The 25,043-nt window shown below is 35.0% G+C and overlaps 1 protein-coding gene across 1 annotated transcript; it reads right to left on the bottom strand.

The window, feature by feature from the left end:
• Positions 1 to 12,498: 12,498 nt before the first annotated feature.
• Positions 12,499 to 14,894, bottom strand: LOC116112785 (15-cis-zeta-carotene isomerase, chloroplastic-like). Its single transcript, XM_031398919.1, has 4 exons — positions 14,326 to 14,894; positions 13,940 to 14,086; positions 13,646 to 13,855; positions 12,499 to 13,130 (listed from the first exon to the last, which is right to left on the bottom strand). The coding sequence occupies exons 1-4, from the start codon at positions 14,728 to 14,730 to the stop codon at positions 12,795 to 12,797; spliced, it is 1,098 nt and encodes a 365-aa protein (XP_031254779.1). The 5' UTR covers positions 14,731 to 14,894; the 3' UTR covers positions 12,499 to 12,794.
• Positions 14,895 to 25,043: the final 10,149 nt, after the last annotated feature.

Here is a 25,043-nt window from a genome sequence, read left to right as displayed (position 1 = left end):
TCATCTCGTTCTTGATGTATCCAAATTCTCTCATGACTTCATCAAAATGAATATTCCAGCTCCTTGAAGCTTGCTTGAGTCCATAAATGGGCCTCTACAACTTGCATACCTTCCCAGCTTCTCCCTCAAGAACAAAACCATCAGGTTCTATCATATACATATCCTCTACTAGGTTTCCATTCAAGAAAGATGTTTTGACATCTATTTTCAAAATCTCATAGTCATGATATGCATCAATCACAAGCATAATCTGAATGGACGTTACCATCATAGTCAATGCCATGTTTTTTCTTAAACATTTAGCAACCAGTTGTGTCTTATAGATATGCACGTGACCATCCATGTCAGTCTTCTTTTTGAAGACCCATTTACACCATGTGGGTTTTACCCCTTCTGGTGAGTCCACTAGAATCTATACTTCGTTCTAGTACATGGAGTATACATATATTTAAATATATATAATCTCACCAATTTTAATTTCAATATTAAAATTGAATAAAGGCAATAACCTCAGCAAATTTAATTGCACTATGAGATTACCAAAATACTTTTTCATCTTAAAAGACGAAAATAGCCCTTTTACATATTGATTCTTAAATTATCTTCTAAGTGTGTAACCTGTAGGCTCCTTATCATATCAGCAGTGAGTAGTATTGCGATTAACACTCAATTAATCATCTCACTACACACAAACCAAGATTAGCCTCTAGCAAGACATCATGGTCACTTGATAGATTTGAACTTAGTGAAACAACTACCTATCAACGATATGGTTATTGTACAATCAAATCCCTTCATCATTCATTATCTCATTAAGGTTGAGGTACATAAATAGTGTCAACATCAGATATCCTTGATCTCTTTGTATTCGGTTACTGGACCTATGACCAAAATAGATTGGATTGAGCTATAACTCAATCCTATTGTGGTCACAGATTTAGTGTCATTGTCATCCATCGAATTGCTTAGTGAGATAATTTCTCTCATACCCGGGAGTGATGAATCCTCTGTTAGTCCACCATAGTCTTGATACACTTTTCGATGTAGCCAACCACTACCATTCTAATAGTCCTGAATAGAACTACGTTGGGCTAGTGTTAATCTATACCAATTGGTGCACAAGGCGCTTCGGTAATCTCAAGTCTAAGGATCACATGCACCACCATTTGTTAGAGGATTTATTCCACATACATTGAGGTTATCATCTATGTAGAATCCTCAGGTGGGTCTGTCCGATGAACTTGCCTATAGCAAAAACCCATGTGTTGCACCAGGTTGTCAACAAACAACCTTAATAAGTGAGATCAGTCATTGCCTTTCGACAAGGTCGTTCAATACTATGATAGTCTTACCGTTTTATCTATGTCCTTAGTCAAAGTAATACTGGGGCTACGGACATTTCTAGAATGGCCACCATATGTGATCATAGGGTTCTCACTATCGAGATTTGAAACACTCGATACCCTCGTCATGGTTCTACCATTCTAAGGATATACACTACAACATATAATAAATACAAATTACACGATATAGAAAAATTCCTTTTATTGATTATAAACATTCTTACAAAAAGTCAATATTGCAATAATGTATTGGCTCAAAAGCAGCTACTCTAACACAACGCGTAGCCCACATTCAGCCACCAATTTTAGGGTTTTTCAAAACCCTATTTGAATCAATTCTCATCATAAAAAAAATTAAAATCAGTTTTAATCAATTGCAAATTAAAACATATTAATAGCAAACCCTAAAAATATGCAATCTAAGAAATCAAAGATCATGTTATAAACAATGGATTATATATATTGAATCCAAGCTCTGATACCACTGTTGGGTTTTGCATTGAATAATGCAGAATAATTTAAAATTTTATTCAATGAAAACCCCAATCCCAAAATCAAGATTGATATAATACAAACTATAAAACACATACAAGGTTAAAAATCAATAACTTCGTTTATGGCCCTTCAATCGGATTAGGATTTGAACTTCGTAGGACGATTCAAGAGTAGAATCGAGCAAATCAGTATCCACACAAAAGCAAGACAGAATAAAAAACAAATCAATTGCTAGATTAATTTGTTTGCCCTAAGAGAAAAACCAAAATTGAGAGAAAAATTATTTCTCTCTCTAAGGGGTGGCGGCTAGGGTTTTGTGGAGTGAGAATTATGATTGAATTAATTCCTTTCTCTCCTATTTTCTTCTTTGTATAACGAGGGATAAAATATCCCTCATTAGGAATAGGAATATCACTATTCCTATTTCAGAATAGCTTTCCAATATGATCCAAATAAATATAAAATTATATTTATTCATATATTTAATAAAGGAATTAAATATATTTTATATTAATATTAATGTATTATATAATTATAATTTTGCAAAATTAACTTCAATATGAATATTGAATATTGGCAACCACCTCAGTGAATTTAATCACATAGTAAAATTATCAAAATGCCATTTTCGTCCAAAAGACAAAACTACCCTTCATTTCATTTTTCATCTTAAACTGCTTTTAATGTGTGTGACCGTTAGGCTCTTTATTTTATTGGTAGTGACGAAATCCATAAGAACATCTTCAAATGACTCTTTATATGACCCAAACTCTTTATTATAAAGAGTCTATCCATAAAAACAAAAATCCAACATACTCTTTATCTTTAAAATATAAATTAGAGGATGAGTTTGACTCTCCACATTTAGAGAGTCAAATTTCACTCTCTATCATAATTTTAATTAGTAAACTATAAGTTCCTATGCATTTTATTTATTAATTCTCTCTCCCATTAAGTCTTTTTCTTAAAATAAAGAGCATCTTCATTAAATTTAAAGAGTCTATTGGATTTGAATAAAAATTATGTTCTTTATATTTAAAAATTAATGAAGATGTTCTTTATTTATATGAAAGATGCTCTTCAAAATAAAGAGCACAATTGGAGATGCTCTAAGTAAGCATNTATAAACATGTAAACAGTATAAACTATACTCAAATCTAGGCAAAGATAGGTAATTGATTTACCGATTGAATTTTTGTTTTTCGCTGCGTATGGTAGACCAATTACTTACTGTTTTGGTGTCCAATAGCCATTTGTTGGTGTAATACACAGGCCATTGAATTTTGTTTTCTTCTTGAATAAGAACTACACTGATCGCATGTTGAGAAACGGACAAGTAGAGAAACAAGATTTTCCTTGGGATGTGGCTTGGACAGAACAGGTGGCTTTCCAAGATCCTATTTCATGCTTTAGAAAGCTCGCTCACATTTTGAAGTTCATTCAAATTTTTTATGGCTCTAAGTACATTGAAGAATGACAAATAGCGATCTGTAACTCTTGATATGAAACGATTACGAGTCGTTATCCTTCTATTTAAGCTTTTAACTTGCTTAGGTTTTGTAGGACTACTCATATCTAAGAGAGCTTGGATTTTTTTGGGGTTAACTTCAATTCCCTAATGGTTAACCATATACCCCAAGAATTTATTCGAGGCTACCCCCAATGAACACTTAAGTGGATTAAGTTGCATTTTGTTTTTTCAGAGTATGTTGAACATTTCTAAAAGGTAAACTATGTGATATGAAGCGACAAGAAACTTGACTAGCATGTCATCAACATCAACCTCCATTGTTTTCCCGATTTTTTTTGAAAAACATTCAGTAAACCAGGCGCTGGTAAGTTGCTCCAGCATTTTTCAGGCCAAAAGGCATGACCTTATAGTAGTATAGCCCTCAATTTGTGATGAACGAGGTATGTTTCTCGTCAGGCGTGTACATCAAGATCTGGTTGTATCTCGAATATGCATCCATAAAGCTTAATAGCTCGTGCCTAGAAGTGGCATCAACGAGCTGGTCGATTCTAGGCAAGGGGAAACTGTCTTTGGGGATTTAAGAGTTAAATTGTTAATTGTGATTAAATGTTAATCCAATGTTATTGTTGAAAGAAGTTTAATAACTTCATAATAATTATGGAGTTATTTACAACTGCAAAACAATTATGGAATTGTTAAGGAAGTCCAAAACAATTATTGAATTGTTTACAAGGCTACATATATAAAGAAAATGATATACCAATTTTAAGATAGAGATAAAAAATTTCTAAGAACCCTAAATGTCTCTATTGGCCTAATTCTTCTTTTACCTTAGTGTGGATACTCTTTTGTTTAAATTCTCTTGAAATCAAAAGTCTCCAAGGTTGCTAAGGACTTAAGGTAACAAGTTATACTTGTTTTTCAGTTTGATTGAATTTTTTTTGCAAAATAAGAATATACATACTGTAGTATCAAATGCACCATTCTCCATGCATTCCATCTTTAAGAGAATTCCCATAGTGGGCCAGTAGAGATGCTATTAGAGATCGATGAGCATGAGCCAGCTCGTATGTTGAGAATCGGGAGTAATCTCAACCCCCAGCTCGTAACTAATTTAACGAGCTTTCTCAGACAAAACGTCGATGTTTTTGCATGGACACATGCTAACAAGATCGGGATCAACCCCGAAGTCATATGCCATGCACTCAACATCGATCGTGAGATTAGGCCAGTTTACCAAAAAAGAAAAGCAATGGACCTACAGCGCTATGCAGTTCTCAAAAGTGAGGTGGATAAGCTCTTCTCAATTGGGTTCATCCAAGAAGCTTATTACTGTTAGTGAATGACCCAGTTACGCAGCGGAAAACAAAAACATAAACTACATGGATTGTTCCTTAGAACCAAGATCCGGGTACAAAAATCACAGTTTATAAAAAAAATAATCAAATCTGCACAAAAATCAGTTCAAGGTTTAAGAACCATACCCACGTTGAAGGCTCCTCCAATTTTATCTCTGAACGTGTTTTGCTACCGACCTAAGTGTAGGATCGAGCCGATGAAGTCCACACGAAGACAATCGCAAGGAACTAAAGAGGGATTTGCTAGATCCTCTTTAGCCTTAAGAACAAAGAAGAAAAATCAAAAGAATTTGATTTCAAAGCAAAATAAGCAATGTAGCGTGGGAGAGAGTGTTTTTAGGGTTGTGTGTTTTTCTTTCTCAATCAAAGAATGAATCATTCATTAAAAATCACACACACCTTTTCTTTTATAGTCATATTTTAGTTACCCTATTCCCTTATGGAATAGGCTTGAGCTCTAACCCAAACACCCCATGTTTCCAAACACTCCCAATTAGATATTTATTTTAATTCATCATTATATATTAACATTTAACAATAATGATAATTTGTTTAAATATATGCGAACACATATTTAAACATAATTTCACTTATTTAATTTTTCTAATAAATTAAATAAAGGCTACGACCTCAGCAAATTTAATTACACTGTAAAATTACTAAAATGCCCTTTCGCCTAAAAAGACGAAAACACCCTTCTTTCTTCTTGGCTCTTATATTATCTTCTATGTGTGTGACCCATAGGCTTCTCATCATACCGGCAGTGTATAGTATCACGATTAACACCAATTAATCGTCTCACTAATACACATACCAAGATTGGCCTCTAGCAAGGCATCATGGCCACCCGATAGATTCGAATTCAGCAAAGTAGCTACCTGTCAACGATATGTTACCGTACAATTCGATCCTTTCATCATCCGTTATCTCGACGAGACGAAGGAATAGAAATAGTGTCAACCTTCGATTACTCTCGATATTATGTATTCAGTTTCTAGACTAATGACCTATATTATAATCCGGATAGAGCAACAACTCAATCCCACTGTGGCCATAGTTTTAATGTCATTGTCATATACTGAATTGCGCTGTGAGATAACTTCTCCCGTACCCAGGAGTGATGAATCCTGTATCAATCCACCATAGTCTTGATACACTCCTTGATGCAGCCAATCACCACCATATTGACAGCTCTGAATAGAACCGCGTTAGGCTAGTGTCAAACTGCACCAATCGGTGCATAAGGTGCTCTGGTGATCTCAAGTATAAGGATCAAATGCACCACCATTCGTTAGAGGATTTGTTCCATAGACACTAGGGTTACCATCCATATGGAATCCTCTGGTGGGTCAGTCCAGTGAACTTGCTGCGGTATGTCCTCCTACAATAAGCACCCATGTGTTACACCAGGTTGTCACTAAACAACCTTGACAAGTGAGATCAGTCACCGCCTCTCGACAGGGTCGTTCAACACTATGATAGCCTTATGGTATTATCTGTGCCCTTACTTCAGAATAATACTAAGGCTACGGACGTTTCTAGAATGGCCACCATATGTCCTCATAGGGTTCTCACTATCAAGATTTGAAAAACTTGATACCCTTGTCACGGTTCTACAATTCTAAGGACATATATCAATACATATTGCAATAATAATGATTTACGCGATATAGAATAAAATGCCTTTTATTGATTAATGAACATTATTATAAAGAGTCAATTCTATAATAATTGATTGGCTCTAGGGCATCTACTCTAACATGGATGACATAGCATAGCATATATTTCAGAAATTTTATAATTATTGGAAATGTCTAGCTAGTTATTTTGCAGATTTACAGAGCATGTTTTCAAGGGGCTATTGCGATGGGAAACCTGTGAGCAGTCACTGCGTTAGCTAGTGGCGACAGAGATGCAGAAGTTTCCCACATGCACGCCACCATCAGTAAGCGGCCTCAGAATAGAAAACAAAATTATACAGTCCGCTAAAAGTGCATGTGGATGAGGACTATACCCAGAAAGAATTTCAGAATACGTTCACACGGCTAGGGTTCCAAATCCATGCCTCAGCCTAGTCCGATCGGCAAACTAGAAAAGAAAACAGAAAGAATTTTAGAAAGAAAGAAAAATAGAATAAGAAATAGAAAATTGAAAGAATTTCTTAAAGAAAGAAAAATAGAATAAGAAACATAAAACATAAAGAAAGAAAAAAGAAAGAAAAATAGAACAAGAAATAGAAAACAGAAAGAATTATAGAAAGAAAAGAAAAGAATTTTCAAAAAGAATACCAACATGATCATTTGCATATGCATCAGACATTTCATGTGTTTTGCATCTTATGCATTTATGCATAGATTAAACAATTTATTTATTATTGCGTGTTTGACTAGCCAAGAAAAGAAAATAGAAGCCCATGAGAATAGAGAAGAAAAAGAAAATAGAAGCCCATGAGAATAGAGAAGAAAAAGAAAATAGAAGCCTATGAGAATAGAGAAGAAAAGAAAATAGAAACCCATGAGAATAGAGAAGAAAAGAAAATAGAAACCCATGAGAATAAAGAAGAAAAGAAAATAGAAACCCATGAGAATAGAGAAGAAAAGAAAATAGAAGCCTACGAGAATAGAAAAGAAATTAGAGATATACAAGAAAAGAACATAACAGAAATTAGATACATGCTAGAATAGAACAGAAATTAGATACATCCTAGAAAAGAACAGAAATTAGAAACATGACAAATAGCAAGAAAACTTAGTGATTTGTTGAGTAGAGAAAGAAATAGAAAGTTATAATCTAGCATAGAAGAGAAATAAAATGATAAAGAATAACACAACCCTAGAAGGATTTAGAAAGATCTGAGAAAAATGGAAGATTGCTAAGTAGTATGCCTGAGAATAAACAGAGAAAGCAAGCAAAAATTTAGAAGCAATACCACGAAAACGGGGACAACAGAGTAAGAGCATAATTAGATTTGGTTTACTTATTGAGCATTTATAGCTCACCCCGTTGCTTTCCTTATTTTTGCAAGTATTAAATTGTAGTGGTCAAGAGACGTCAAGCTGGCCAGAGGATTACACACACTGTCTCAGTGAAGAATTTAATGTGGATTTACATATGTGAGAAATAATCTTTGTGTAATAGTATGTTATAACTAGATTAAAGATGAAAATTTTAGACGAACACCCTTTTTAAACTAGCAAATTCTCTGGATTCTCTCTATAGGATACTCAGTGAATACTGGCCTAGTGAGACATTACACCGACTCAATTTGACAGTGGCCACAGATTTTGCGGTCGTAGTTCCTAACTAAATAACTCAGCAAGATAATTTATCCTGCACCTAGGAGTGATGAATCCTCTGTTAATCCACCATAGCAATAGTATATTGCTCGATGTAACCAATGACTATCGTACTAATGACCCTAAATAGGACTATGTTAGCTAGTGTCAAATTACACAAATAATTACACATGACGCTCTAGTGATCTCAAGTCCAAGGATCACGTGCACCACCATCCGTTAGAGGATATATTCCATAGACATTGGGGTTACCATCTATATGGAATCTTCTGATGGGTCAGTCCAGTGAACTTATCATTAATAAGAACTCATGCGTCGTACCAGGTTGTCACCTAACAACCTTGACATGTGAGAATTGTCACTACCTTTGTAGGGTTTTTATTGAATAATATGTGAAATATAAAACAAAAATTTATTCAATTTAACCTGTTAATCCCACGATCAGGATTGATATATGCAATCCATTTATAAAATAAAACAACAAGGTTTGTTGTTATTACCTGCATTTAGAAGCTCCTTCAGGTTCTTTGATTTACTTTTCGCTAGACGATTCAAGATGGAATCGCTTCTGAGAAGTCCACACAAAGGGAGGGAGGCTAATCCACATGCAAGGAAGTTTGCTAGAATCCTTGGGTGCAAGAAGAGAGAACACACAATTGAGAGAAAGAATTTCTCTCTCAAAAACTAATAGGCGGCTAGGGTTTGGTTTGGGAGAAAATAATGAAATTATGATTAATTCTCCGGTTTCTTTTCTTTTATAGTGGGGAATAAAATATTCCCCATTAAGAATAGGAATATTTCTATTCCTATTTTGGAATAGGATATTTCCCAATCAAATATATATTCCTATTTTGCAATAGGATATTTTCCAATTTAAATATATATTCCTAATAAATAAATGTGAATATTTATTTATCCACTTATTTAATTAATGGGATATAAAATATATTTAATTATATAAAATATATTTATTTCATTTATTTAATCCATATTAATATTAATGTTTTATATTAATATTAATATAATTACAACTTTGCTAAATTAACTTCAATATAAATATAGAATGTTTGCAACTACCTTTAGCGAATTTAATTGCATAGCAAGATTACCAAAAAACTCTTTTGTCCAAAAGACGAAATTACCCTTCATTTTCATTCTCAATAAAACTGCTTTTAATGTGTGTGACCCCTAGGCTCTTTATTATGTTGGTGATGACCGGATTTATAATTAAGCATCAACTAATTAGGGTCTGTTTGTTTAATTATTTTTCCCTATCCTATTAATACTATATCCAAAATACACGTTTGTTTTCCTATTCTGAAAATACTATTATATTTTATTCAACTGTTTTTAAACCCCCTAAGTTTATTAATTTAACTAAATATCCCCAAAAAAAAAAGTTTAGAAATTGACAAAAACACCCCCTCCCACCCGCATTTGTCAGATTCCGGCCACCACCGTCGGAAGGTAGAGGTATCTAGTATAATTGCGCAGTACCGGCTGGATCTAGCCGTTGACAGCCAGATCTTTGGCCGTAACTGGTCTTCAACGACAGCCAAGACATGATCATCATTGACCATCAACGATGGCCATATCTTTGGCCATCGTTGATGACCAAACATAGCCAGGTCCATGGTGGATTTGGTTGGAAAAGGCCATCTTGGCGCACGATTGGCCAGATCTAGCCGGTTGTGCGTTGTAACGCCATATTCTGGTGGTGGTAGCCAGAATCTGGCAACTTTGTGTGGTGGGGGTGTTTTTGTCATTTTACAAAAAAATTATATATTGGAGTGTTAAGTTAAATTAGCAAACCTAGGAGTTTTTTTTTTTAATTTTTAAATTCTACCTCGTAATAATCACCCAACTCTACCTACCAATAATATTTTAAGAATGCTACTTAAAATAATAAAACAAACACACCTTAGTGTTCCATACACCAATCAAGATTGACCTCTAGCAAGACATCATGATTACCTAACAAATAAAGATTTAGAGAAGTAGCTACCTTTCAACAGTATGGTTACCGTGCAATTCCAATCTTTTCATCATCATTTATCTCATCAAGGTTTGAAGTACAGAAGTAGTGTCAACTTCAATGAATGTACCTTGATATGTTTATATTTGGTTGTCGAACCAACAACCATATAAATTGGATTTGAGTATCGACTCGATTTCATTGTGGCCACAGATTTTGCAGTCATAGTTTCTTATTGAATATCTTAGCGAGATAATTTCTCTTGTAACCAAGAGTGATGAGTCATTTGTTGATCCACCATAGTCATAGTATACTTCTCAGTATAACTAACAACTACCATACTGATAACCCTAAATATGATTACATTAGGCCAATGTGAAATTACAACAATAATTACAAAGGATGTTGTGGTGATCTCAAGTCGAGGGATCACATGCACCACCATCCGTTGGAAGATATATTCCACAGACACTAGCGTTATCATTTTATGTGGAATGCTCTGGTGGGTCGGTCCAGTGAACTTGTCATTAACAAACACCCATGCGTCGCAACAAGTTATCACCTAACAACCTTGACATGTGAAAACTGTCACTACCTTTCAGTAGGGTCATTCAACACTATGATAGTCTTACCATATAATCTATGTCCCTAGTCAGATTAATACTGGGGCTACGAACAGTTCTAGAATGGTCACCATATGTGATTATAAGGTTCTTATAGTTAAGATTTAATACACTTAATTCCCTCATCACGATTCAACCCTTCTAAAGACATATATAAATGATTGTTATGATATAGAAGTTATGTCTTTGTTGATATTCAATAATATTATTACAAATGTCCTAATATTATTGGCTCTAGTGCACTGATCCTAACAACTTTCGGTAGGGTCATTCAATGCTATGATAGCATTGCCGTATAATCTATATCATTGATCAAATTAATACTAGGGCTACAAACAGTTCTAGAATGGTCACCATATGTGATCATAGGGTTCTCACAATTAAGATTTATAACACTTAATGTCCTCGTCATGATTAAACCTTTCTAAGGGCTTTATATCTATATATATATTATATATATATAATAATATATATAGGGCATTATACATATATATATATTATATATATAATATATATATATATATATATACTATATATATATATATATATATATATATATATATATATATATATATATATATATATATATATATATATATTAAATGAATGCTATGATATATAATTTATGCATTTATTGATATTCAATATATATTATAAGAGTCTAATTATTGGCTCTAGTGCACCTGTCCTAACAATTTCTATTCATTATTCACTCCACCCAAAACCCTAGCCGCCACCCCCCTTTGAGGGAGAATTTTCTCTCTCAATTTCGTGTTCTACTTAGGGCAAACGAATTAATCTAGCAATTGATTCGTTGTGATCCCGTCCTGCTTTTGGTGGATATTGATTTGGTCGATTCTAAACTTGAATCATCTTGCAAAGTTCGAATCCTAATTCGATCGAAGTAATTAATTTTAACCTTGAATGGATTAACTAGGGTTTTTTAATGGTTGTATTATATCAATCCTGATTTTGGGATTAGGGTTTTTATTGAATAAATTTTTAAATATATCCTGCATTATTCAATGCAAAACCCAACAATGGTATCAGAGTTTGGATTCGATATATACAATCCATTGTTTATAACATGATATTTGATTTGATAGATTGCATGTTTTAGGGTTTGCAATTTAAAACTGTTTTTAATTTGTAATTGATTAAAACTGTTTTTAATTTGTTGATGGGTGAGTAATTGGTTCAATTAAGGTTTTGAAAACCCTAAAAATTTGTGGCTGAATTGAGCTGCGCATTGCCACACGCAACCACTGTCCATGGTTGCACGTTGCCCCCTGATGGCTGCTCGCAGCCTGCCCTGCAATGGCCACGCATTGTGACGAGTAGCCTACAGCCTGACGTGCGGCTGTAAAGCCTTGTAATTAATTCTAAATATTTTCCCTTCGGTGCCATGTTCCTATCTATAGATGGATTACATATCAATTATAGTTGGCTTGGAGAATTTATACTCAATTAATAGAAATATGACATTTTCACTCATTGTATTTCTTCAACTCTCTCATTTACCCTCACATTCTCTCCATCCAAACATCATACACTCTCACATAAATTCAACGAGAACTTATATTGAAAGGCAGATTTTAACTGTAAATTTAGTTTACCAATATCCAGCGTAAGTTATATTTTTATTTCAAGAGAAGTAATTTATAAATTGTTACATAGACAAAAATGCGTGATAACATATTAATGAAGGCTTCTCTCAAGTTTTTAAAAGTCATTTGTTTTAAACGTCTAATAAAAGTGAATAATTCCACCGAGAGGTTATATCTCTCGCCAAACTCTACTAAATTAGATATAATCAAAATGATGTTTTTGTTTGATGGTAATATATTATGTCTCTTTGATTGCGTTCGTCTTAAATCATTCTATTAACCAACACCACCAAAAAGTCTCTAGTTAACAATTTGTCTTCCACTCGTGTATTACATTTTGGATCAAGTGCTTCATTGAGTCCATATATACGTAGAGTAATGTTACAATTACCAAAAGGTGTGCACCGAATTTGTGCACAGAATGACATAACGAAATCTTGACCGTTGATTCATTATAAGTTAATATTAATCAACGGTCAGAATTTTGCCACATCATTTGGTGCACAAATTCGGTGTGTAACTTTCGGTAACTCTTATCATTTTCCATATATGTATCCCTCATAAGCCAATTACATACAGTTTCAAAATCTATTCTTAATTTGCCACAAATAGAATGAACAAGAAACCTACCAATGAAGGTGGAAACTGGCCGCCTGCATAAGTGGATGTACAAAGTAGGCACCTAGTGTCAAGGCAGTGATGGTCAAATATGGAAGTCGGATAAATTCCTTGTAATAATCTTTTGGCAATAGTTGACGCCCAGTGAGGATAGCTGCAAATGGAATGACACTGGTTCGGCTCTTCACAACTTCAAAAGCCTCTCCATATCTTTTAGCTAACCTCCTATCCCCATTCCAAACACCAAATAAATGGTGTCCAATTAAACCAACAGAAGTGGCCACAGCTACCGAACTCCCAATCCAAACAGTGTGAGCCAGGCACCAAATCACCTGCCCAACCATCTGAAAAGAAAAGATACACTGCTTAGAATGTAATGTTCAGCGAGAAATAAAAAACCAAACTTGTGGGAGAGAGACCATAAGATGGTTTTCTGGAGAAGAAACAGAAACAACATTATTTAGAAGGTAATGGAAAAGGGCCAATTTTCTAAACTAGCATATATATAATACTGTGGTATTTGCAGAGCACAAATGGCTGTGAGAGTATAAAGGTTTTATTTATATCATTTTTCTGTAATTCTACTAGCCTGCCTTCAACCACTACAAAACATGATAAAACATTTCTCATCTGATGCACTATCCAGCACCATAATTTTCTCTCTCTAATAAAAAGACCAATCCTAACAATGCTGAAGAAATCCAACTCAGGTTATTCTTCAATAGCCTAGATTGCTTGACGTTTAAGTAATAATTGATAGGCCATATCTCTATTATCCTTGACAAACAATACACATAACAAGTTTCCTTCAATCAACCCTGAATAACAGACATTTAAATCGAAACAGTGGATATCATACCTGTGGGTGCCTGGTGATTCTAACGATCCCAGTTTCCCAAAGATGCATCTTAGGTTTGTCAACAGAGGCAACCTCCAAAAGATTAAAGGTCGAAGGATAGAGGAAAAAGAAGGATATAAAATTCGAAACCCACACAAGTTGATGGACGCCAGGGGTACCTTGCACCTGCCATAACTGCAATCCATCGTATCTGTGGTTGATGAAGTAAACCTAATAACACGACCACAGAAAAACTCAATAAGCCAAACTTAGAAATGTAACTGCTGCAATAAATAATCAAGAATTACAACTCACCACAGTGCTAACAGCTAACGGAAGTGATAACCCCGCGAATATAACCCGAAATGCACGCTCACCGATAAGTTTCTCACCCTCGTCTCGGAGACTAGCCAAGCCACTGTGGACAGTGGCAAAAATGATAATGAGCATCAACATCACAACCTGCAGTAGAAGCATAAGTCTGCCTTTAATCAAACACCAATTCAGTAACGTAGAGCCTCTCAAACAAATGCTTAAAAAAAATAAAAATCAAATAAAACAGTCCAATCTGACATATTCGTGCTTTTTCTTCTATAATTGAGTAATTGCTACCAAATAAAACAATAGAAAAATAGATCCCCAATCTGAATATTTTGATATTGAAACACCTAAACAACAGTGAATTTGATTAAAAGAAATACCTCATGACTCTCTGAAAGTGTAGAAACATAATCAACAAAGGCTTTCCCGAAACCAGTAGAGTTATCAATCCAAGCAACCTGAAGAACAAACAGAACAACTCCTAAAATTGCGCTGAAATAAATCCAAGAAGATATCTTCTGCTTCCCCAAATCGAAGGCGGCAGAGTCCTCGCCCACCAGAACCTCACCCTCACCATCTTCTTCTTTAGAGGCATAAGTGTTGGTGTCTCTTGTGGAAGCGCGAATGAGAAATTGGGGGAAGTTTGAAGAACTGAAGGGTTTTGTGGAGATTGGGAAGAAGAGTAGTGAGGTGGGTTTGGCAGGAAGTGTTAGTGTTAGGTTCTTGGGATTGGGAGGTCGGTGAAAGGAAGATAAGGGAGCGGAGAGAAGAAGAGAATTAATCATTTTATTTGTTTTTGATTATGATGAGAGGCAGAGATTTATGTTTTTGTTGAGAAATTGAAATTGAGCATTTCAGCAGTCATGACTTTTGGATCGGTTGAGGAAGGATTGTGCTGATATGGTTTTGGCATCTTCAATATTATTTTAGGATTATTTCCTTTCTGCTCACACTTTCACAGTTGTCACCACTCCATTGTTGAGGAAATTGATTGGGTGTTTCTGTAAGTTTCTTGTTTATAAGCTTTAAAATTAAACTGATATATTTGTTTATAACTTTTTTGAGTTTATAAGAAATTTTTTTTTCTGCTTATAAGCTAGTTTGACCAAATATATTATCACATTATCCTTGTTTAATTTTAAAATTTCATAGTATACCATTGTTTAATGTGGTACCCTTTTTAGTCATTTTATAATAAAATGTACTTATAAGCCACATTTTACTAAACACGTCAACTACTTATCAGTCACTTATAAGTATTTTAACCAAAAACGTAATTGCTTAAAATTTTCAAATGCTTATAAACAAAAAATAATTGCAAACTTGAGAAGTCATTATAATTAAAGGGGTGACAAACACCCCTTTAATTATAATGACTTCTCAAGTTTGCAATTGAGAAAATAAATTTGAAACTGTTTTGAATATTTTTCCCTTTTTTTTTTTTTCTTTTTTTTTGAAAAAGTGGCGTGGCACACTTAAGAATTACTAAAGATTCAAAAAGGGTTAGAATGAAAGGATTCAAACATATATGGGTAATAGGTAATAAAGTGAAATTCTTTAAATTTTAAAAATTAAAACAAACACCCCCATTATGTCATGACAGGGGGCTATCCTCTATCTCGCCACCTTTGGGCTCAAGGGCTTTCCCCGTGCGTCGGACACGTCCAAGGTATTATCCGCTATGGGTCATTCTGGCCACGCCTCTTTCGAACCCTCACGACTTTGCTTCGTTTCGTGGTCTTTTTTCCACCTTGCAAACACCTCTCCTATGACTTGAACCTTGGACTTAGACCTTGGCCAAGTAACATAAGTATCATTAAGCTATGATACCAACTGTAACACCCCCTCCAGCCGAGTACCCTCTAAGTATTTCATTAGGCTGGAAAGTTAGAGAATTCACGACTGGAAGGTTGTGTAGTTTAAAACGTAAATCCTGGTTACAAACATGTATTATATGAAAATAAATAAATAAAACTTCTCTACATTACTTTCTTAATCAACCTGTCAAAATATGACTATATATGAAAAACATGGTTTAAAGAAAACAACAACATCAATTGTTTAATAGCGGAAGCAAATATAAAATATCTCCCATCATTTACAAGCAAAACATATTTATGATTTCATAAAACTTAGATTATAGACATTAAACTATATACATTAAATTCAAAAGCAACATCCTTTGTATAACATCATAAGTTTAATTATAACAAACGTTAACATGCATGCCCCAAGCCTCCTTGATTGTTGCTCGCCGTTGCCGCTTTAACTATTACCTGTAAAACATGGAAACTAGGGAAATGAGTGCTAATCACTCAGTAAGGGTATCGATCATTTAACCCTATGTAACATTCTTAAACTTAGGAAGCATCTTATTTACTTGTACATGAACCAAACATTAATAACATAAAAGTTATATAACATGGCATAGTCAATCCATATCATAATGCATAATATAATTCATGTAATGCTTTCCTTTAATGTTCATGAATAATGCACATCAATGCCATGCACGTATAAATACATTTTTCTTTGAAAAAAAATTTATTGTCTGCCGATCGGACTAAGCTGGGGCATGGATTACGAAACCTTTGGTCAATGAGCTAACCTTAACTTATAAAACAGTCCCCATGGTCATGCACGCTATGGACTGTTCATTTCTTTTGGTCTAGACACATGCATGAGTGAGCTCAGGTTCCCCATAACATGCCAACAGCTTCCGTAAAATTTACAAATCATTTTCTTCACAAAAATGCATATCTATGTACCTTGGAAACATTTTGCTCAAACTTGGGATCAAGTCCCCCTTTTTTCATCATTAATATGCTTGACATGCTTCATTCTTTAAAAACATACACTTTCCGTATATGAACATATTATTTCATCATGACCATTTTGTGGATGCATAACAAATTGATAGAAACATATCATACTTAGGCTTGTTTATACATACACAAGCTCATACTTAGGTAATACATAACATATTACACATAACCTCCATGATCATTCATTACATCAAATATATATGTTCAGACAATCATTAAATAATCACAAAGATCACTCATTCAAACATGATTCAAAACCCTTTAAGCATCATTTCCATACTTGGAATCAATCATAGATTATTAGGCTAAAAATAAATTAAGAAATTGGAAGCACTTTTGAGGTAGTCATTCTGCACAGGTCATATTCAAGAAGGTATATCTCGAGTTATACACATCGGATTGATATGATCTTGTCTCCTTTTAAATATAAGAGAAAGAGCTACAACTTTTATGTTTAGGTCTCAACCCAGTTCGATAGGTAAGATGCCCAAAAATCACTCAGAAGGCCACTGATTTGATAGTGGCAACCATGGTAATTAACATGCCTATTTTAAGGCTTTTCCATACCTATTTACCTCCACTTACTCCCTAACATTTCCTAACCATTCTCCCCTGTGAAAACATGTTAAATGATCAATAATAAACTCCCTTGTAATATGTTAAAAACTCATGACACAATTAATTCCATTGATTGTCATCAAACTTCAATTTTCTACAATTCACATATAAATCCATCAATTGCAAATTATAGCATCAAACCAAGCTCAATTTCTTTTGTGTGACAAGAATTAAGGTTCCCTAATATTAAACCTAGAAACCTAATTCTTATTTCATATTAAAGGGAGGTTTCGCTTACCTTGTGTGAAGAAACCACACTTCTTTGCAAATTTCCTCCTTATCTCCAATCGACTCTTTATCTTAACATAAATTATAAGAAAACTTTAATAACTTGAAATACATAATATTTATATAAGATAAGGAGTTGAAATTTACCTCTTAATATCCTTAGTACAAGAAGAAATATAAGACACTTGAAAGATTGCAACTAAGAGACTTGAAATTTTAATGGAGGAAATATAATTAATGGAGAAGTATTGAAGAGGATTATGGAATATTGTAGAAATACTGAAGAAGATAATGGAAAGTGGAAGAATATATGTGTTGGCTGACTCATACCCACTAAAATCAAGATTTTTTTTTTTTTTTTTTGGCAAAAATTTCACTCATTTGTCTTTTGCATTTAATGACTTATAATATTATTTCCCTTTTTGCCCTTAATAATTTACTTTTAATTACTCCTTAATCCTTCATCATCTTTATCTTGTCAAGCTAACAAAATATCATTATTCTTTTACCACTTTACCCCCCAGGCATGTGCATGGTAGTTAACTTAGCACATAAAAATGAAAAGACTATTTTACCCTTGCACGTATTGGTGGGGTTTACATTTCTCCCCTCCTTATAGGAATTTCGTCCTTGAAATTAAGCAAATAAATCTGGGTAGCAGTCTTCATGTCTTGCTCCACTTCCCAAGTAGCTTCCACAACCTTGTGATTTCTCCAAAGAACTTTGACGAGTAGAATAATTTTATTCCAAAGCTCTTTAACTTTCTATCTAATATTTGTACTGGATGCTCCTCATAAATCAAATTCTTCTTCAATTTTACTTCCTCGGCTTGTAATACATGAGAAGGATCATTTATGTACTTGCGCAACAATGACGCATGAAAAACATTATGCACTTGTTCCATGCTCGGTGGTAATGCAAGTCTATAACCTACTTTTCCAATCCTTTCTAGTACTTCAAAAGGACCAATGTATCATGGAGCAAGCTTTCCTTTTCTACCAAATCTCATAACATGTTTGTATGGGGCAACCTTAACAAACACTTTGTCCCCTACTTGAAATTCCACTTCCTTTCTCTTCAAGTTTGCATAGCTCTTTCGGCGATCCTAGGCTTGTTTCTTTCTCTCTCTGATTAACCTGATATCTTCAATCATCTTTTGAGTCATCTCTAGTCCTAAGACTTGAACCAAAGACTCATTCTCTCCTACTTCATCCCAATACAAAGGTGATCTACACTTTCTCCCATGTAGAGCTTCATATGGTGCCATCTAGATAGTAGCCTTATAACAGTTATTATAGGCAAATTCCATTAATGGAATTATATCACTCTAATTTGCTTTATGATCCATACAATTGGCCTGTAACATATCTTTAATCACCTGATTGGTTCTCTTAGTTTGGCCATTTATTTGGGGATGATAATCATACTAAAAGCTAGCTTTGTACTTAGCGCCGTTTGGAACCCATGCTAGAAGGCATAAACAAATCTTGAATCTCTATCTGACACTATTGTCTTGGGCACACCATGCAACCTCATAATTTCTTTTACATAAATTTGACCCAACTGATCTGAAATAGTTATATCCTTCCCTAGTATGAAGTGCGCTGACTTAGTAAGTCTATCCACAATCGCCCATAGCGCATTATACCTTTTTTGTACTCTTGGGAGGCCAACAATAAAATCCATAGATATGTCTTCCCATTTCCATTCAGGAATACTAAGAGGCTATAGTAATCCTGATGGTCGTTGGTGTTCAGCTTTAACCTGCTGACAAATCAAACATTTAGCCACATAATCACTAATATCTTCCTTCATACCTGACCATTAGTAGCTTTTCTTTAAATCACTCCCAAGATGGGCTGTATAAAGTGTATCATGTGCTTCTTTAAGAATTTTACTCTTCAACTTTACATCTTGAGGAACACAAAACCTATCTCGAAATTTCAGAATACCATTCACTACTCTAAAATTTGTCTCTTTGCCCTTATTTACTCGCCTGTAGATTTCCTTACAAGAATCATCAACTACTTGTTTTTCTTTGATCTCCTCCATTAAAGCAGATTTGATTTCCAATCTAGCACATCCTCCAATTACAACCTCAATTTTCTCCCTAAGAATTTCTCGTTGCAACTCTTTTTGTACTGTGATCCGGAATAAAGGAACTTTTCGGCTTAAGACATCTGTTACTACATTAGCTTTCCTCAGATGGTACTTGATTTCACAATCATAGTCTTTGACTAACTCTAACCATCTTCTCTGCCTCATATTCAACTCTTTTTGAGTGAAGAAATACTTTAAACTCTTGTGGTCTGTGTAAATATTACTCTTGATGCCATATAGGTAATGACGCCAGATTTTTAAGGCAAACACTACTACTGCCAATTCTAAATCATGTGTAAGGTACCTTAGTTAATAATCTTTCAACTGTCTAGAGGCATAGGTTATTACCTTCTCATTCTGCATCAATACTGCCCCAAGACCATTATGTGAAGCATCGGTATAAATGTCGTAATCAACATCCTCCTCAGGCAAAGTTAAAATGGGAGCTGTGTTCAATCTCCTCTTTAACTCCTGGAAACTCTGTTCACATAAATCTGTCCACTAAAATGGAGTCTCATTCTTGGAAAGTTCAATGAGTGGACGAGCAAGTTTAGCAAACCCTTGCACAAATTTTCTGTAATACCCAGCCAAGCCTAGAAAACTTCTTACCTCTTTCACTGTTGTTGGCCTTTTCCATTCAAGTACTGCCTCTACCTTACCAGGATCCATTGATATGCCTTCCTTGGAAACCACATGACTAAGAAACATTACCCGATCCAACTGAAACTCAAATTTGGAGAACTTGGCATACAATTGCTTCTCTCTTAATCTTTGCAATACAAATCTCAAATGATGTTCATATTCTTCATTTGTTTTAGAGTAGACCAGGATATCATCTATAAACACCACAAGAAACTTATCTAGGCAGTCATGGAAAACCCTATTCATCAAGTCCATAAATACTACTAGTGCATTGGTCAAGCCAAACAGCTTCACAACAAACTTATAATGTCCATACCTAGTTCGGAAGGTAGTTTTCTAAATGTCATTCTTTGCAATTTTGACTTGATGGTAGCCTGGCCTCAAATCAATTTTAAAGAACACTGAAGCACCTTTTAGCTTATCAAATAAGTCATCGATACGAGGCAATGGATATTTATTCTTCACTGTCACCTTATTCAGGTCCCGATAATCTATGCACATCCGAAGGGATCCATCCTTTTTCTTAACAAACAAAATTGGAGCATCCCATGGTGAATGACTTGGTCTGATAAAACCTTTATCTAATAACTCCTGAAGTTGCTTCTTTAACTCTTGGAGTTCTACTGGAGCCATTCTATATGGAGCTTTTGAAATTGGTGCGGTACTTGGATCTAACTCTATACAACATTCTACTTCCCTTTCTAGAGGCAAACCTGGTAATTCATCTGGAAATACATCCGTAAATTCCTGAACTACAGGCACATTATACACATTAGGGCTTGGAGTCTTCGCCTTATTCACTACATGAGCCATATACCCTATACATCCTTTTCTCAACATTTTCCTCGCTTTGATGGCACTTATCATACCGCTAAGTACGCGACCCTCTCCAAAATTAAACTTATCCCCATTATCTAAATTAAATCTAACCCTTTTCTTGAGACAGTTTTGTTGGAGTAGGGCCCTAGAGCCAATCAATTATTGTGGAATTGACTCTTTGTAATAATGTTCATTAATCAATAAAAAGCATTTTACACTATATCGCGTAAATAATTATTATTACAATATGTATTGATATATGTCCTTAGAATGGTAGAACCGCGATGAGGGTATCAAATGTTTCAAATCTTTATAGTGAGAACCTTATGAGCACATATGGTGGCCATTCTAGAAACGTCCGTAGCCCTAGTATTATTCTAAAGTAAGGGCACAGATAATACGGTAAGGTTATCATAGTGTTGAACGACTCTGTCGAAAGGCATTGACTGATCTCACTTGTCAAGGTTGTTTGGTGACAACCTGGTGCAACACATGGTTGCTTGCTGTAGGCGATTACACCGCAGCAAGTTCACTGGACTGACCCACCAGAGGATTCCATATAGATGGTAACCCTAGTGTCTATGGAACAAATCCTCTAACGAATGGTGGTGCATGTGATCCTTAGACTTGAGATCACCAGAGCGCCTTATACACCGATTGGTGTAGTTTGACACTAGCCTAACGCAATTCTTTTCAGAGCTGTCAATACGGTGGTGATTGGCTGCATCAAGGAGTGTATCAAGATTATGGTGGATTGACAGAGGAATCATCACTCTCGGGTACGGGAGAACTTATCTCACGGCACAATTCAGTATATGGCAATGACATTAAAACTGTGGCCACGGTGGGATTGAGTTGTTGCTCTATCCAGTTTATAATACGAGTCATTGGTCTAGAAACTGAATACATAATATTGAGAGTAACCGAAGGTTGACACTATTTCTATGCCTTCGTTTCATCGAGATAACGTATGATGAAAGGATCAAATTGCACGGTAACCATATCGTTGACAGGTAGCTACTTTGCCAAATCTGAATCTATCGGGTGGCCATGATGCCTTGCTAGGGGCCAATCTTGGTTTGTGTATTAGTGAGACGATTAATTGGCGTTAATCGCGATACTACACACTGCCGACATGATGAGGAGCCTATGGGTCACACACATAGAAGATAATTTAAGATCCAAGAAGAAAGAAGGGTGTTTTCATCTTTTAAGGTAAAAGGGTATTTTGGTAATTTTACAGTGTAATTAAATTTGCTGAGGTCGTAGCCTTTATTTAATTTGTTAGAATAATTAAATAAGTGAAATTACGTTTAAATGTGTGTTCGCACATATTTACATATATTATCATTATTGTTAAATGTTAATATATATTTAAATATATATTAATTGATTTTAATTGAGATAATGATGGAAAAATAAAATATCAAATTGGGAGTGTTTGGCAACATGGGGTGTTTGGGTTGGAGCCCAAGCCTATTCCATATGGGATTAGGGCAAATTGATGTACTATAAAAAGAAAAATGTGTTAATTAAATGATATAGAATTTTTCTTTGAAAAACACACAGCCCCTCTCTTTTTCACTCCCACGGCAGTAACACTTTTTGGCCTAAAATCAGTTCAATTGATTTGCTTTCTTCTTAATCTTGAAGCCAAAGAGGATCTAGCAAATCCCTCTTTTGTTCTTTTGAGATTGTCTTCGTGTGGACTACGTGGGTTCGATCCTACACTTGGATTGGTAGCAAAACATTCATTGACAAATTTGGAGGAGCCTGCAACGTGCGTTTGTTTTCTTTAGACTCAGATTTATTTTCTGCAGATTTTATTTTAATATGAATTATAAAATTATACCCTTGATCTTGGCTCATGTAAACGATCTCCCTGAATTATATTTTTGTTTCCGCTGCGTATACGGGACCATTTACTAACAAGTTTATCTTTGCTCCATACCTACCCGAGAAATCCATGCCTAGGATAACATCAAAATCGGGCATATAAAAAATAATCAAGTCAATTTCTAACTCTCGTCCATGAATAACTATTGTTTCCCGAGAAAGAACCTCACTAGTTACTACATTTTTCCCATCTGGCAACTCTATCGTTAAGACTAGTTCCACTTTATTAGGCTTTAATCCTAATCTTTCAACAACTCCGTTGGAAATAAAGGAGTCAGTAGCTCTTGAGTCAATTAAAGCATATAATGGGACTAAGTGGAAATATAATTGACCATTGAATACTGATGGATTGGCTTCTGCCTGGCTTTGGGAGACAATGAATACTCTAGCATAAGCTCCTCCAATTGTCCGAGTTACCGGGGGACGAGGATTTCGACAATCTCTTGCCAAATGCCCTAGTTGTTTGCACTTGAAACACACATTTTTTTCCCCATTAGACATTCCCTTTTATGCTGCTTGCCACATTTCTGACAATAAGGGAGATTATTCTTCTTCTGTTGTTTCCTTTTACCCTTCCAATTCTTCTTATTTACCTGAAGCTGAAAGTTCTTCTTGTTCTTACTGTCTTTGGCAAGGGAGAGGGCTTCATCACTACTCTTTTGTGGCTTTGAAAGATGATTATTTGCTACAACCATTGGTTTGGACTGCTGAACAATTCTATTGACATACACTTCTGCCTACAGTGCTCGATTCAAGGCTTCACTATATGTCTGTGGAGGCTGAGCACTCGCCATAACATCTCGAGCTATCTCGGGGTGTAACCCATTTACAAATCTTTCCATTCTCGCCAGAGGATTACCAACCATAACAAGAGCAAATCGAGCTAATGAGTTGAATAGAGTAGAATACTCTCTAACTGTCTTACTCACTTGCTGCAGATTCATAAACTCTTGAGTCTTAACAAACAACATATATGTCCTCCTATACTCTGTATCAAACAACCTTTTAAAATCACCCAAAGTAAGATTAGCAATATTGTGAGCCCGTTCCATTAATTCCCACCAAATTCTGGCATACCCCATTGCAAATAGGTGGCATATTGAATCTTTTCCTGATCTATCATCATAAACAACGACATTGCCCTCTTTACTACTTTGATCCATTCCTCAGCTGCTATTGGATTAGTAGTGCCACTGAATTCAGGTGGCTGGTGCTTGGTTGGGAGCCCATAAATAGGTTCCAATTGTGCTTGAGAAGTTGTGGGCGTTGATGAGCTAGGCCCTGCACCCTGATTTAGAGGTGGTACAATCATATTTTGATTACCTAAGGCCTCCCTTATTGCCGCCTGGATCATATCTCCCATTGTGGAAACATCCAATCCTGTTATAACATTTGGATTGGTACCTATAGGTGGAGTTAGAGTCCGCTTACCTAGCTTGGATCTAGTTTCTCAACTCATCCTAACACTTATAGGGTCAAAAGAAATGAACAAACTTCGTTAGTTCATCAACTTAAACTTAAACAAGTAATGGAAAAACTTACAGCAATTAACTTGTGAGGGCGTGTCAATGTAGCATGAGGGATATACTAAAAACTTCATAAAATAACAATCTAGTTCCATAAAATAGAAAACATTTCTTAAGTACCCGAACTGTGTTCTGATACCAACTGCAACACCCCCTCCAGCCGAGTACCCTCTAAGTATTCCATTAGGATGGAAAGTTAGAGAATTCAAGCCTGGAAGGTTGTGTAGTTTAAAACGTAAATCCTGGTTACAAACATGTACTATATGAAAATAAATAAATAAAACTTCTCCTCTCATTTACATTACTTTCTTAATCAACCTGTCAAAATATGACTATATAGGAAAAATATGGTTTAAAGAAAACAACTTAAAGAAAACAACAACATCAATTGTTTTATTAGCGGAAGCAAATATAAAATATCTCCCATCATTTATAAGCAAAACA

Source organism: Pistacia vera, unplaced genomic scaffold (genome assembly GCF_008641045.1).
Source record: "Pistacia vera cultivar Batoury unplaced genomic scaffold, PisVer_v2 Contig1202, whole genome shotgun sequence".
NCBI classification, from domain to species: domain Eukaryota; kingdom Viridiplantae; phylum Streptophyta; class Magnoliopsida; order Sapindales; family Anacardiaceae; genus Pistacia; species Pistacia vera.
Note: the sequence above shows the minus strand (reverse complement) of the source record. Positions and strands in the feature narration are given on the sequence as shown.